This window comes from Geospiza fortis, unplaced genomic scaffold (assembly GCF_000277835.1).
Source record: "Geospiza fortis unplaced genomic scaffold, GeoFor_1.0 scaffold173, whole genome shotgun sequence".
Taxonomy (NCBI): Eukaryota; Metazoa; Chordata; class Aves; order Passeriformes; family Thraupidae; genus Geospiza; species Geospiza fortis.
Window position 1 is genome coordinate 5053002 of NW_005054334.1, and position 13969 is coordinate 5066970.

A 13969-nucleotide genomic window follows, 5' to 3' on the forward strand; every position below is an offset into this window, starting at 1 on the left:
CCCCCGCCCCCCATCATAAGAAACACAGCGTTAGCTGAGCCTGGCTCTTCTGCCTGAATGTGGACAAACAGTACTCAAACTCCCTGCCCACTCTGCCTTGCAGCAGGGATGCTGCCCCAACCCCCATCCTGAGGAGAAGTGGCATCCTGTTCTGTCTCCCTTGGGCAGCTGGGAATGGGGGGCACTTGTCCCCCCAGTTTGTCCTGTGGCTGCTCATAGGGAGTGTTCATGTGCTGTGACAGGGCCAGGCAGCACCTCCAGCACCAAAACAGAAACCAGTGGCTGAGGGTGATGTGCTGCCACAGAAAAAACCTCAGGTTTTTCACAGGAAAAACCTCAGGTGGGTTTAGCCAGGTCAGGCATCCTTTATGCTGGGGCAGAAATCTCCCCAGTACTCACAGTGGGAAGCCCCACCACTCCACTCTCAAGGCACGAACCTCCAGCGGATGACTCCAGAGCCAAAAATGAAAGCCACACTTGCCCCAGCATCTCTACAATATCCTCCAGCTTCCCACAGACCTTTAGGTTCAGCCTGGTATAAAAACGCCAGAGTGATTTCACTTGTACAGGCTTGAGTGCAGAGTGCTATGAATTTCCACAAGTGTATTAAGGATGCAATGTTACAAGAGAACTGACCGGTGGATTTGGCCTGTGCACCTCCTCTCCTGGCTGGCATCTGGGCACAATGCCTTGGCCATCCTGCCAAAGTCAGAGAAGAAACAGGAGTGCAATACACAGAGTAGGGAAGGAGATAAAGGGGAGGATGAAAAGCTGCTGCAGCTGCAGGGCTGAGGAGGTGGAGAGTGACTGCCAGCAGCCCTGTGCCACATTCACCACCCCTGAGGATGAACTCCAAGGACCCTGTGGGCAATGTCTGTTGATTCCCTTTCAAGGAGAGAGCCCTCCTCACAGCTCGCAGGCATTCCCTCTGTAACAGCCACACCAGCTTCTGAGCCTTTGGGGCTTCAAGGCTGTAGCTGGAGGAAGGATGAGTTGCTTTGGCACAGGCTGTCACAAGAAGGAAGATGCTGTGGGGAGCAAACGGCTCTGCCAAGGCAGGTGGATAAAATCCCCCCTCCCAAGATCCCCTCCCCACTTCCTATCACAGTGTAAGCACCTGTATGGGAGCTGGTGCCCTTTGCCACAGTGCCCAGGGGAGGCTGCCTGTCCATCCCCCTGGAAGATCTCCTGGCCAGCCCTGCAGAGGGCTAGACCACCAGAGGATGCAGGCAGGCTTCCGAGGGGCTGTGCAGCAACTCAGCGTTTCCCATCACCCAGCCTGAAAATGCACATTAGAGGCTGAGGGCAGGAACAGCTTTATACCCCCTAATAATCTTGTCTCTAAGCTAGATAACTAGGACTGCAAATCCCTGGTGATAATCACAGCCACCATGCCTGCAAGCTCTCCCCCAGACCATTCATCTGGCTTGATGATGCTTTAAAGAGACATCTAATGAGGATAATCTGATTCAAATCCCCTCCTGCTTTTGGGCAGCAGAGCAATTCAGGCCCCCTCAAACTCCTTCTTCCTCCATGACTGTCTTTATTTCCCCTTCTTATATGAATCACTGTGGGGTTTCCTTTGCTTTTTGCATTACTATTTTAAATCTTTGATATGACCACTGCAATCAAGATTCGGTCCCTTTAGAACCTAATTAACATGAAATCAGACTCAGTTTTACTCATAGCCTTATAATGGGATGCTGGCCGCTGCTTCAGCTCTCACTTTGGGCGCAGGGAACATTGCAGCCTGCTTAAAAAATTCCCTCTTTACCTGATTCAATCAGAACCACTTACAGGAGATACACACACACATTTCAAGCTTGGCAAGAGAGTCAAGCTCTGGGAAGTGGGGAAGATCTCAATCACAGTCAGCTTTCAGTACAGAGCAGATGGTGAACATGCCGACTATATAATTTATAGGACACCATCACTATGTATTAGTCCCATACAGTGGCTGAGCTCAGCCAAACCACAGCTCATGCACACTCAGAGGGACTCTCACAGGTGATGCTCCACATGCAGCCTGGGTAAGACCCGGGTTTGGAAGAAAGCACACGCTTCATGCTTCATCTCCTTTATAACACAGAGCAGAAGATGCAGTGCAGCAACCCTTGTCCCAGAGGGTCTTCCTCTTCCCAATAGACTGGGCAAAGGCTTCCCAGCCTGCAAACTTGTGTTTGAACTAGGTCTGTATTACACAACATCTGCGTGCAAGCAGCTCCCCTTGCCTTCCCTGCGAGCAGCTCACGCAGCAGCGTGATGGATGCCAGGGCAGCCCAAGGCCAGGTGTAGGGGTTTGTTTGCACTTCTTCAGAGCTGCCAAGCCATGCTGGCACAGCCTGGCATGCAGCGTGCTGGGGGTCACAATGCCCAAGAGGGACGTGCATCACCACTGCAGCTCGATGTCAGCAGTGCCTAAGCCTCCCTTTCACTCAGACAGATACACTGTGGGTGCAGTGAAGGACCTGGAGGTCAGGAGGGAGAATTGCTCAGGGTGGCCAAGTTGGGTTGCAATGAAAAGGTAAAAAGGCTCTAGCCTTGTCTCTAAGGCTGCAGAGTTTTCAATCCCCTGCATGGCTAAAAAAAGTCCTGGAGATAAGTGCACAAGCCTTTACAGGTGCCTGGCGTGCAGGCACAGAGTGACACTGCGCTATCCCAGGGCTTCCCCAGCTCCAATGCCTTTGATCCTCTACTGTTCAGCATAACAGCACGAGGCACTGAGTCACCTCTCAGTCCCACAGGGGAATGAGGATTAATTAGTTGATTCTGGCACCTGTCTTTAAAGAGAGATACTCCACCACCACACAAGCCACAGGTTGTTACTGAGCGGAGGCAAATGCAGCCCTGGCTTCACGTCTCTGATCTCTGGAAGAGCAAGAAAAAGAAACAGCAGTGGGGGAAAAAAATTGAATATTCACATTAGGACAATACCAACGCTGCTAACAAAATGAGGAGAGTGGCCAGCGCAGAGGTTCAGGAGAGCTTTGAGCTGACCAGTGCAGACAACGATAGTGCCTCAAGGACTGCCAGCCCTCAACAAACACCCAAGGTGTTCCAACAGTCTGAGCACAGGGCAGGAGCAAGGCAGGCCCAATCACAACATGGCACTGTCACCTTGTCACTGCACGGTGAGCACATAGCAGGACCAGAGAGCTTTCATGGGAAGATAGAAAAGCAATACTCCATATACTGACAGAAAATGGGAAAAGCCTCCTTAGCTTGTTTAATGCTGGCTGGGCTTTTTTATTTTTTTCCAGCATGCCTGAGCACAGGTGCTTCGGCTGGCCCTGGCACAGCTTGTCATAGTGCCAAGAGAGTGTTGGGATCCAGAGGCTAGAGCAGACCCTGCACACCAGGGCCGTGTTTCCCAAGGGGAAGTGTTCTCTCTCGTTGTTTGTGTCCTTGCCCCAGCTCAGTGCTCCCTCCCGTGACACACAGAGCCCACGGGGCTGTGGTAGCCAGCCCGCAGCTGCACCTGGGCCGGCGGTGAGGCTGCCTGCACGGATGTAGAACACAGGCTTGCTGTCACACACCGCTGGCTCCTCCGGCAGAGGAGGCGGCGGGGTGGGGCACAGGGGCACCGTGCCTTGCCTGGCTCCTCTCAAAGTGCCCAGCACGCAGTAAGCTCCGGGGAACGAGGGATGCGACACGGCAACACATGGCAGCTCTTGCAGAAGGAGCCTGGGGCAAGGGAAACGTGGCCCAGCACGGGCTGGGAGCCCATGCTTCTCAGCTGCCAAGGAGTCTGAGCAAGTCACATCACTCCAGAGTCCCCCGTGCCTGACCTCTCTTGCAGGTCAGTTCTTCACAGCCAAGACAGCCCCTCCTGCACAGAGCTGACCCGAGGGGATGCCTTCCTGCCTGGCATCGCCGTGCCATATTAATATTTAACAGCGAGGAACAGATCCAGAGATTTTGATTTCCCCGCTGGCCAATTCAAGGATAATTGAACTGTGCAGGGAATTTCAGCATTTCAGAGGGTGGTTTCATTCCAGTTCACACCAAAACCTAACCATGCCGCAATGCCTTCTGAGAAGGATGGCAGCCAGTTTCAGGCAGCCTCCCTGCAGTGGAGTCAGGCATGTAAGCAGCACAAAGCCAGCTGATCTCAGGAGGTGCCCAACCAGCAGGCCCCACCAAACCCTCCCCCACAGAACTAAGGTAAAAGTCAGACTCTGCTAAAGAGGAAAAAAATGTTTTTCAGAAAAAATGTTTCCACTCAATTCCAGATTTGCAACTCCAGAGTAATTTGCCTTCCTTACACATCCCCAGTGGAGGCAGATCCTGCTGTAGAAGCAGAGCAAGTGAGGCAGTGAATTTTCACTCGAGGCACAGTGAATTTTCACTCGCATGCCCAGGGGCATGCAAGAAATCAGCCACAGAAGTGAAATGAATCCAGTGGTTTTGGCTCCTGCCTCTGGGCTGTACCAGCTCTTGCCTTTTCTTGCATCTAAATCACTTTTCCTCACAGTGAAGGACAGCTGGCCACTGAATGGAAAGTGGCCGTGGGTCAGCAGCCCACAGCAACACTGCACACCCGCTTAGGATGGGGAGTGGAGAACACTCAGAGTGCAGAGGAGACTGCCAGGGGATCTGGGCCAGCTGATTGGAAACAGAGCAGCTGGAAACCAGCCAGGGCTCCTGCAAAATCAAGACAAGTTAAAAACCCCACAGGAGGAAGCCTCTTCCTTGCTTTTGGCAGCAGAGCAGAGCTGACCTCTGCCACAGCTCTGGCAGTCAGCTCCAGGCGGCAGAGCAGGAGTCCCTTCTTGTGCACCACTGCTGTGAACAGTGGTCATGATGAGAGCAACCAAGGAGCTCGTGCAGCTTGACCACAGCTGCTAAGCACCACTGCTGACCTAAGCCAGCCACTCCCTTCAAACGACAGGTCTTAGCAAGCAAGACATCCAGTTTTAATCAGTTCCCAAAGCAAATATCAGAGGTGGCCTTGAATCTAAAACTCTACTGCCAGTTTCAAGGTTTGGAAAGGACAGATACATTCCCAGGGTTGGATTTATCTCTGATCTTTGTTCCAGGAACAGAGAGATCTTTTACTACAGGTGCCATTTTAGTGTGCAGACTTTCTCTCCCATTGGTATAGACTGAACATATAATGTTTTATCATGCTTAAAAGTTGGTCTGATTTAACTGCTGGTGCAGCAGAGTTAGTCTTAGAAAACCTGGAACAGCAGAGAGCTGTAATCCCACCAGGTAATGCCAAGAAAGCTGATTTGTGCCAAATCTCTCACAGATCACCTCTGTGAGCTGTTCAGCTAGCAGGCTGAGGATGCAAAATCTCCTTCAAGGGACTGGATTGAAAATGAAATCCTGTGGGTCAACCTGCCATACAGAGGAGACCATATTACCACCTCATTAATTCCATCCCCCCCAAAAAAGCACTGTGAAACCAAAGCTTACACCAGTGCAACCGGTATGAGCTCTTCTATACTAATTAAACTGCTTTTATTCTGATTTTGCTGACTTAACTGACAAATAGAAACACATCCACAAACTGAAACAGTCAAACCAGCAAAGCTCACAGGTACTTTCACCACAGAGAGGGGGATTCCTCTTTGAAAATCTCCACAGGGATAGGGAACTGAAGCAAGAGAGAAGAAGAGAAAGCAAGTAACTTCGAAATGTTTCTGTTAGTTTAGATTTCAGTCAGCTTGGCAAGCTTCTTCAGGAGGTTTGAACACAACAGAACCCAAGTAACTAGCCTTAACTCAGCTTCAGGCCTTCCACGCCTCTGATCCCAATTTTCACAAGACCTTTATCAAACATTAGGCCTGGCTACTCCATCCAGATGAAAGATATCCTCAGCTGCCTTGTCTCCTCTGGTAGTAAGGGCAGTGTTATGGCCTGTCTAAACTAATAGCTGACAGCTCCTAGAGGTATTTACTTAGTTGAAGATGTAGCTTTAGATGTGTCCCAACTACTTTGGGTTGTAAAACATGATGGACCTGAGACACAGTGTCATATTCTTAGATACGCTCCGCTTCCCCTGCCAGTTCTAGTAAATACTTTCTCCTAAGAGTAAGAAAAATATTTGCCCCAAGGTGAAGCAAGATGCTGCTCTTAAGGAACTAGATTTTATTATGTACCAGCTGAGATTCAGCCACCTGTAGGAAGCAAAACCAGCATCTTTCTTCTTTGAAAGTAGTAGAAAGAAAAAATACCACATCTGAAACATAACAGTGGAAAAAAAACCTGCTTGAAGGTGCAGGAGTGGACAGTAGCACATGTGGGTTACTCCAAAGCATTCTGGGTGGACCAAAAGAAGTTTCATTTTTACTAGTTAAAAAAAGCACAGTGAAATTACTCTTGAGGCCAAAGGGATTTAACCTGAGTCCATCTGTTATTAGAGTGAACTGCAGAGCAACCTAGGATATGGAAAAGTCTCCTTGCCTTATAGGAGTTGCAGAGGACACAAAAGAGTGGCTCATTTTGTGCCACTTCCCTTCCTTTCCTCCCACAGACTGCACCTGCACATCGAGAGCAAATCGAAACCAGCCTATTCTAAGCCATGATCTCCTTTATTTTGAGGGACTCAAAGCAAGAGCAGGGCTGAGACAGCATAACCAACACAGAAACTTGTTTCTCAGCATGATTTTCCCCTCTCTGGTGGCCAAGTCCTGGTTAGTACCTTCAGGATAGCAAAGCTAGCTGAAAGTAGGGCATGCCCATTAAGCTTCCAATCCTCCTTACACAGCCACGACAGTTTGCACATGTCTTTCTCCTTTGGGTTTTAGCCAGAGTCCAGCCCTTTTGGGCATCATAACACAGCTGAATGGTTTAGCTCCTTTTGTTTCAGCTGACAAACACCCTAGCCCTCCCCCATCAGCAACAATACAACTGGAGCTGGGATTTGTGTGTCCTCTGAGCAAGGATACAGGCTTTGTGCCTTGCTGAGCTGTCTTTGCAAGGACTGCCAACACTCACAGCTGATTAAGCCTGCAGTGCTGCTTTCTGCTTTTCCTGCTCACAGACAGATGTCAGAAACAAGCTAAGCGAAACAGCGCACACAGCTAGAGCTCTGCACCTAGGAACATTAAAGAAGACTATTAGGGATTAAATAAATTAAACCAGAGGGGAGCTTAACACATTCTCTCTAGGCTTCATTTCTGGGTAAGAAACATCCCAGCGTTTCCAAAAGCACTGCATTCTGGCAGGTGGCTCAACTCAACGAACAGAAAGGGCTGTATTTGAAAAGCTTTTGCCACCACCACATGGTTGAAGCCACGAGTGCAGCAAAACAACTAACTGGGAGTTGGAGCTACCAGAAAGGACCAGCCCGCCAGGGCAAGCATTTGCAGGTTTTAAAGCCCATGCCACATGGCTAATAAAGAACACACAACTATTACATATTACTTATTTTATTAAATTAGAACTCTCAAACCTCAGTGACTTGCAGTAAGCACAAGGCACAACTTAGAGCTGGTCAGAACCTCTTAGTAAAGGGATTATACACAGCATATGCCAAACCAGCTGAGACAACCTGTTTTCTGCATGCTGCTGTGGTCCTGGCTGCTGGGTTTCACCTCTGGTCAGCCCCAGAGGCTGCACTACTGGGGCTCTCTTTAGGCTTGACAGGTGGAGTCTTCTTCTTTGAGGATCTAAAAGAAAGCTGAAGTGCTAGATTGTTTATCTTCTTTAGTCCCTTCCTTCCCAATTAGGGACCAGACATGGAAATAGTGAGTCCTTTGCTGGGCAGATGCTCACACAGCTGGATCATTAACTGCCAAGTGCAGTCTATCCAGAAGCTGCAGGCCAGCATTCCTTCCTCATTCTTCTCTTGGTGGACCGACAAAACCTGGCAGCAAGATTTCACATTACACTAAGGTGCTGCATTTCAGTTGAAAGAAGGAGCCTGCTGCCTCTTCTCTGGTACTTCGGAGACAGTAGCCTGTTCTAGTATTCTCTAAAAAAAACATGTAGCTCCTGGCCACTGGCCAAGTGGAAAAAAACTCAAACTTGATCACGAAGTGGGATTCAGATGTAATAATGGACTGGAATCCCCAATTCAACTGCCCTCCCTATCTGTTACCCACGGAATAGGAATCAAACTTTTATTGAGAGGTAAGCAACTAGGAACAGTTCTGGATGAGCGGTCATGACAAGTCACTCAAAAAATGTGATTCCAACTGCAGCAGCTTGAATGCCTGACGTGAAAAAAACCTGATGAATGTGTGTGAAGTACCACAATGAGAAGCTAATTGTCATCAGACTTCCTCATCAGCGAGACAAAGGACAAGGCAGAAACTCCCGGTATGTGACCAGTACAGATCCTTAACATCTGCACGAGTCGTTGAGCAGTAGCAGCTCGAACGCCTTCCAACTAGAAACAACATGGAGACATTATTTAATCAACACAAAAGAAGAAAGGCAACGGTAAGCTTTGATAAAAGAAAGAACCAGAGCAGGCACCAAGTGGCTAGCTGCAGAAAACCCCAAACAGGCCCATTTACTTCCTAATGTTAAGGAAGGTACAGTGCTGGAAGTGCTTCAGGGCTTACCAAAGGCGCAGATTCTACCTGCTGGTAGGGAAACAGCCTCTGAGCATGCAGTGACAAGTACACAGAAAAGCGAAGTGTGCTGCTGCTGAATGCCAAACTCTCCCTCCAGTTTTTTAGACCAAGCAGGTAATTGGAAAGAGAGGCATATCAGATGGCAAAATCATCAGTGAAGCCACAAAGTTTGGCTGACACAAAACATTACATGGGCAAGAGGATCACATGGCAAATAACAGCTATGGAGCTCCCAGGAAGAGAAAATGCAGCAAGGAACAAGTGTGCCGAGGCTTTGCATATCAGAGATGGGTTTTGTTAGCTTAGGCTTGGCTTCATGAGGTTTTGAAGTTGCACAGGAAGGATCAGATTACTAGAAGACTCATTTCAAGGACAGCCAGACTCCTGTACCTCTACTGTTCTTGCAGACAGAGTCTGGTCTCTGACACTTATGAAGGCCAGCAGCATATGTATTTATTGTTACATGTATTTATTGCTAATATAATGATGTTTCTAACAATCACAGAGCAGTGGAATTCAGAAATCCCTTGAAATGTTAAATAAGCACCTTACCTCCAGCTCACAGAATAGCACAGGGCTGCAGTAGGTTTCTCCTAATTTACAGACAGCATTCATCTCAATGCTGCAAGCATTCACCCTGCCAACTAAAAAAAACAACATTTTCTCACATTACAAGCCTCATAATCAGCAATCAGTGAAGAAAAGTTTTAGGAAATTCCACATCCACAGAACAATCCAGAGCTGAGGATTGGATTGAGCTAATTTTGAGAGCACAATAAAAGGTAAGGCAACAGTGAACAGTGCAAACAGAATGGTACAAGTTTTGAAACAGAATTAGCACAGAAATATTTCATAATACTAACAGCAGGAATAGTACTACATCACTCTTCATGTAACATTAACATTCTGCATAAGGGCTCAGCACACCATCAGCTTCCACTCAGTTACAAAAAGTCCTCCTGACTCATTTGGTATCAGTGAGTGGTCTGGTCTCCAAGGAATTCACTTTATCAAAAGAGCCGTAACACAAGACAATGCTAAGACTCCTCTACTTCAGAATTAGGTCTCCTGATCCCCAAACTCCAGGGACACAGGACCTGTATTCCAACACCGAGCAGTACAGTCTGGCCCCTTCAGCTCCTCAGAGCTGGAGCAGGGAGGGTACACAGGAAAGCACTGGGACACAGAAAGATTAGAGGCACAACATGGCCTCAGTACACAGCAGGGATACTAGTCTTGTATTAAAACTATACTTGATAGTTTTGTAGCTCATCCATTTAGATTCACTTTATTACCACAGTATCATATGCTTCTCACTGCTCATCGAGATTATCATTAAGACAGATCTGCACGACCAGATAGAACAGACTTCTGGGGTGCCACACACACACAAAAAAGAATAAAAATCAAGAACACAAATCATATTCAGGGATTACTGACAGAGAAGAGAGGTCTGACTGACAAAAACAAAAAGGAGAGAGCAAGTGAGCACGAGAGAACCATATTTTATCTAGGAAAATAATAAAAAGGCAGAGGAGTTCAGAAACAATTTAAACAAAGTTGCAACAAAGCCACTGGTTTCCTTTAGTCTGTTTCAAGTTAAGTCAGCGCCCTGTTTTAAGAAAACCAACAGAGCTGTGCTGCTTGAAGAGGAGGAAGAGGTGCCATACGTACCCCCAGTGACAAGAAAGCACACTTTCCCCAGGAAGAAGCTGGCATCCACATAAGCTAGGGAAGTTTCAACATTCTTCAAGCTGTCAGAAAAGTACAGGCAATCCAGTTGGACAGGGAGGTTAAATCAGTGCAGCATAAGGATAACAGGAATAATTTTCAAAAGCACAATTAGAAAAACAATGATGTTAACATCTGCTGATTTGTGAGCTCGCAAAGTTCTGCTTTATGCTAAAAGCATGACATCAGAGACCTCTGTAATACCCACAGCTGTTTAATAACCCATAACATATCCTTTCTACTCAAGACTCAACAGTTAGAGTTAGTTTGAACAGTGTCCTCCATGATTTACAGACACTAAGCATCTGAATTCATTAATATCCAATGAAACTTCAGCACCACTTCGGCTCTTTCAGGAAGCGCTTGCCCACACATTTCTGCAGCACCATCTGTGCTCTAAGTATGCAGCTGGGCCTGTCATTTTTGGTAAATGAGAGCCCAGGATCATCAGTCACAAGTTAAGTAAGCAATAAAATGCTGACTTCTGTGCCTTAGCAAGTCTTTACTTGTGGCCTGGGGAAACAAGTATCATTTCTACAAAGTAGAGCACAAGATGATAGAAAAGGGATCAATCCCTGCAGACCTTTCTCTTTTGCCTAGAGATATCCATAGTGCTGATCCCACTTGGCCAGGAGTGTCAGTGAACTGAGGACACAGACACAGCCACTTGCTGATTGTTGGGCAGCACTGCCCAGTGCACATCAGACTTCTGCATATTATAGAACTTCACAGCACCACCAGCACTTCCATCTAATTCTACAGACAGCATCTTTCCAAAGCTCAGTTTGTATTGTCACATATCCAGATCCAGAAATAAATTCTGCCTTCTCTGCTATGGCAACTTAGTGCACAACAGGCATGTTATTGGACAGAGCAGTTCAGTCCTAATCCACTGCTGGAGGCCAGAAAGCCACTGTATACATTACTGAGTTCTTCCACCACAGCAAATCTTGGGTTTGAAACCCACTATTCAGCAATTCCAATACAGTAAAAATGCAGATTTAGCCATCAAACCAAGAAAGAGTATTAGTCCCCGCTCTCATCTTTTTGCCCTTCTCTTACCTGTACTTGCTCTTGATGTCAATCATAAACACAACCAGATCTATGCTGGGTCGAAGATGATCCCTCTCTGAAGGTAAGGGGAGGGATGTAGCAAGGTGACTGCAAGATAACAAATTTGCCAGTTTAACCAACTAGCTTGGCAAGACAGTACCCACTCACCCATAATCACACAACCTCTGCAGTTCACCCTGTAGCAAGTTACCAGGAAGCCTGCTAATTACTGAATCCGTGGGCACTGAAGAGGCACTGTGATTGTTTAAGTGGTACTCTCATATCTTAGGCCCACTCACAGTTGCTGACAGGCACAATGGTAATTGCTAGACAAGGCTGGTTATAATGGGACGCTTATTAGAGCATAACAAGACTCACAGAAACATTTTCTCCGTGCAGATCTCTATGGCAAGTCATTTCATTTAATTGTAACAAAGAATCCTTTCTAACAGAGCAAACTCCAATTCTTTACTGGAATATTTTGCTGCCAGGTTTCAGTTAAAATGCAGCAGTGTTTTTCTGTCACGTTCCAGAGACACTGCTCATATGCTCACACAGGAGAGGCAACCCTTCCAGGTACAGAAGAACCTTAAACCACAAATTTGTCACTAGAACAGCTTTATAGATGAAGTTTTACCTCAAAAAGAGCTTCTATTATATCATTACCCTCCCTTTTAACCCTTTTGCTATATCAGAAGCTACTAGGTTAGTTCAGGCATCCTTCTACACAGCACTACAACTGCTAATTAGAGCTAATAAGTGTGGGGATTTTTGCATCTCTGCCCACTAAAAAAGCCAAACAACTAACAACAACAAAAAACAAACAAGCATACCAACTAACCAAAAACTCTACCAGAAAAGGTTTCAGCAGTACATAACTGGATCTTCCACAGGGAAGAACATTATCAGCACTGCATTTTTGGAAGATCACCTTAATTTAAACTGGGCAGACATCCCAGAAGTTCAGTCACTCTCACAACCCACTTCCTCTCTAGAAGCCAACGGAGAAACATTGATTCTGGTCTTCTTGGGGAATATTACTTCTAGCAATTCAGTCTCAAGGACTTCACAGTTCTCTCCAGCAGCCACAGACCATGGCACACATTCCTTCTATTAATCCTATACAGTTTGTAGTTTTGTTTGCTAGTCTCCAAATAAAGGTGTTTTGTTACTTCTATTTATGGGAGATATGATTTAACAAAAACATTCTGAAACTAACACAAGAGATGAGCAAAGTGAGCTTGAAAGACACTGCTTATTAACTGAAACACAAAGCAGCTTATTAATTTAAGGTGAAATTTAGGGAGACTCTTTGATGAAAGTATCAGATCTCCTTGGGGGGGAAGATAAAAGCGACCCAGAAAAGCACTTGCATTGTTTGGAATTCTGTTATATTTAAACCAACATGACTGGATGATGACAGCAGTCTCCAGATTTGCACTGCAGAAGCCTTTTCCACCCAGCAATAAGAGACACAAAACCCCAAACCCTGTAACTCTTGCCCAACAGCTGTACCTGACAGGTAGAGCTGGCAGATTAGATACTGTATTTGTTTGTAATGTGTATAATCCCAAAGCAACTCAGTGGGGGAAAGAACCTCAGTGGCTTTGCTTTCCTAGCAATATTTACACAGGAATGTGTCTTGCTCTGCAGCATGAGCACAGGATTCTGTGCCTTTGGGCAGTTACCCATCTAGTTATGGCACTCCACAGCTCAGAGGCCGCAGGTTTCACAAAGAAAATGGGGTAATTCATTTACTATTAGTTAGCACAGACATCCAAGATGCCACAATCAGAGCACTACAGTCACTCTAATTAGCCAGCAGAACATTAGCTTGGGCTGCTTTTACTGCATAGCCATGGATTACAGCAGAGAAATAACACAAACACCTTCTGAAGAGCTGACTAAACTCATTTGGTCTTGGCAAGAGAGCTGTCAAGGACATTTTATTGTAAAAAGTTAGTTAATCAAGCTTTTAAGACAGGACATGTCATGCGGCTAAAGCTGAAATTCCAAGTGCAATGTAATAACTTGAGAAGGAAAAGCACATGTGTGCATACAAACCAGAAACCACCTACAAAGAGCATCCAAAGCAATGGACATCTTTCAGAAACACTTGTTCTCCTGCAAGTACTTGCAAGCATTGTACCTGTCCCATTTTGTCCCAGGATATTTAGTTTCCATCTCTCAGGCGGGGGAAAAAAATGTGCTGTTCTCACACCTTTCCAATTTAGTAATCTGTGCAACATGCAAAAGGCAAGGGTATGCGCATTGCGAACATGAACGTGGGAAATGCTTCCCCCCGCCCCCCTTTCCGTTTCCAAGCATGCCCAAAGTGCCTGCCCTGAGGACTGAGGGCTTTGCCCGCTGCAGATGCGCTCACATCTGGGCACTGGTGCCCTCTAGCGTTCGCAAGAGCGAACTCTCTCTCTGAACCGCGCACTCTACAGCTCCGACTCCAGCCACGGGGACGGCACCCGCGCTTTTAACCAATTTCAGCGCATCGGGATTCTGAAGCGGAAGCTTTCCGTGAATTCGCGTCACGGCCGCTGGTTTGCACCTCTTGGACCAGGTAGCAGCGGGCCCGCTCGCCAGCACTCACATGCTGATGTTGAAGTCCCTCTTCTCCTGCAGGAACGGCTCCGCCAGCTGCC

At 46.9% G+C, this 13969-nt stretch overlaps 1 protein-coding gene across 1 annotated transcript in view; it reads right to left on the reverse strand.

Moving 5' to 3' along the window:
* Window positions 1-7361: 7361 nt before the first annotated feature.
* CENPM (centromere protein M) overlaps window positions 7362-13969 on the reverse strand; it is a 13797-nt gene continuing 7189 nt past the window's right edge. The window contains exons 2-6 of the mRNA XM_005421953.2: window positions 13918-13964; window positions 11325-11423; window positions 10206-10285; window positions 9084-9175; window positions 7362-8341 (exon numbers count right to left, since the gene is read on the reverse strand). Of these exons, the coding sequence (XP_005422010.1) occupies window positions 8216-8341; window positions 9084-9175; window positions 10206-10285; window positions 11325-11423; window positions 13918-13964 (444 nt within the window). The 3' untranslated portion in view covers window positions 7362-8215. The remainder of the gene's footprint in view (window positions 8342-9083; window positions 9176-10205; window positions 10286-11324; window positions 11424-13917; window positions 13965-13969) is intronic.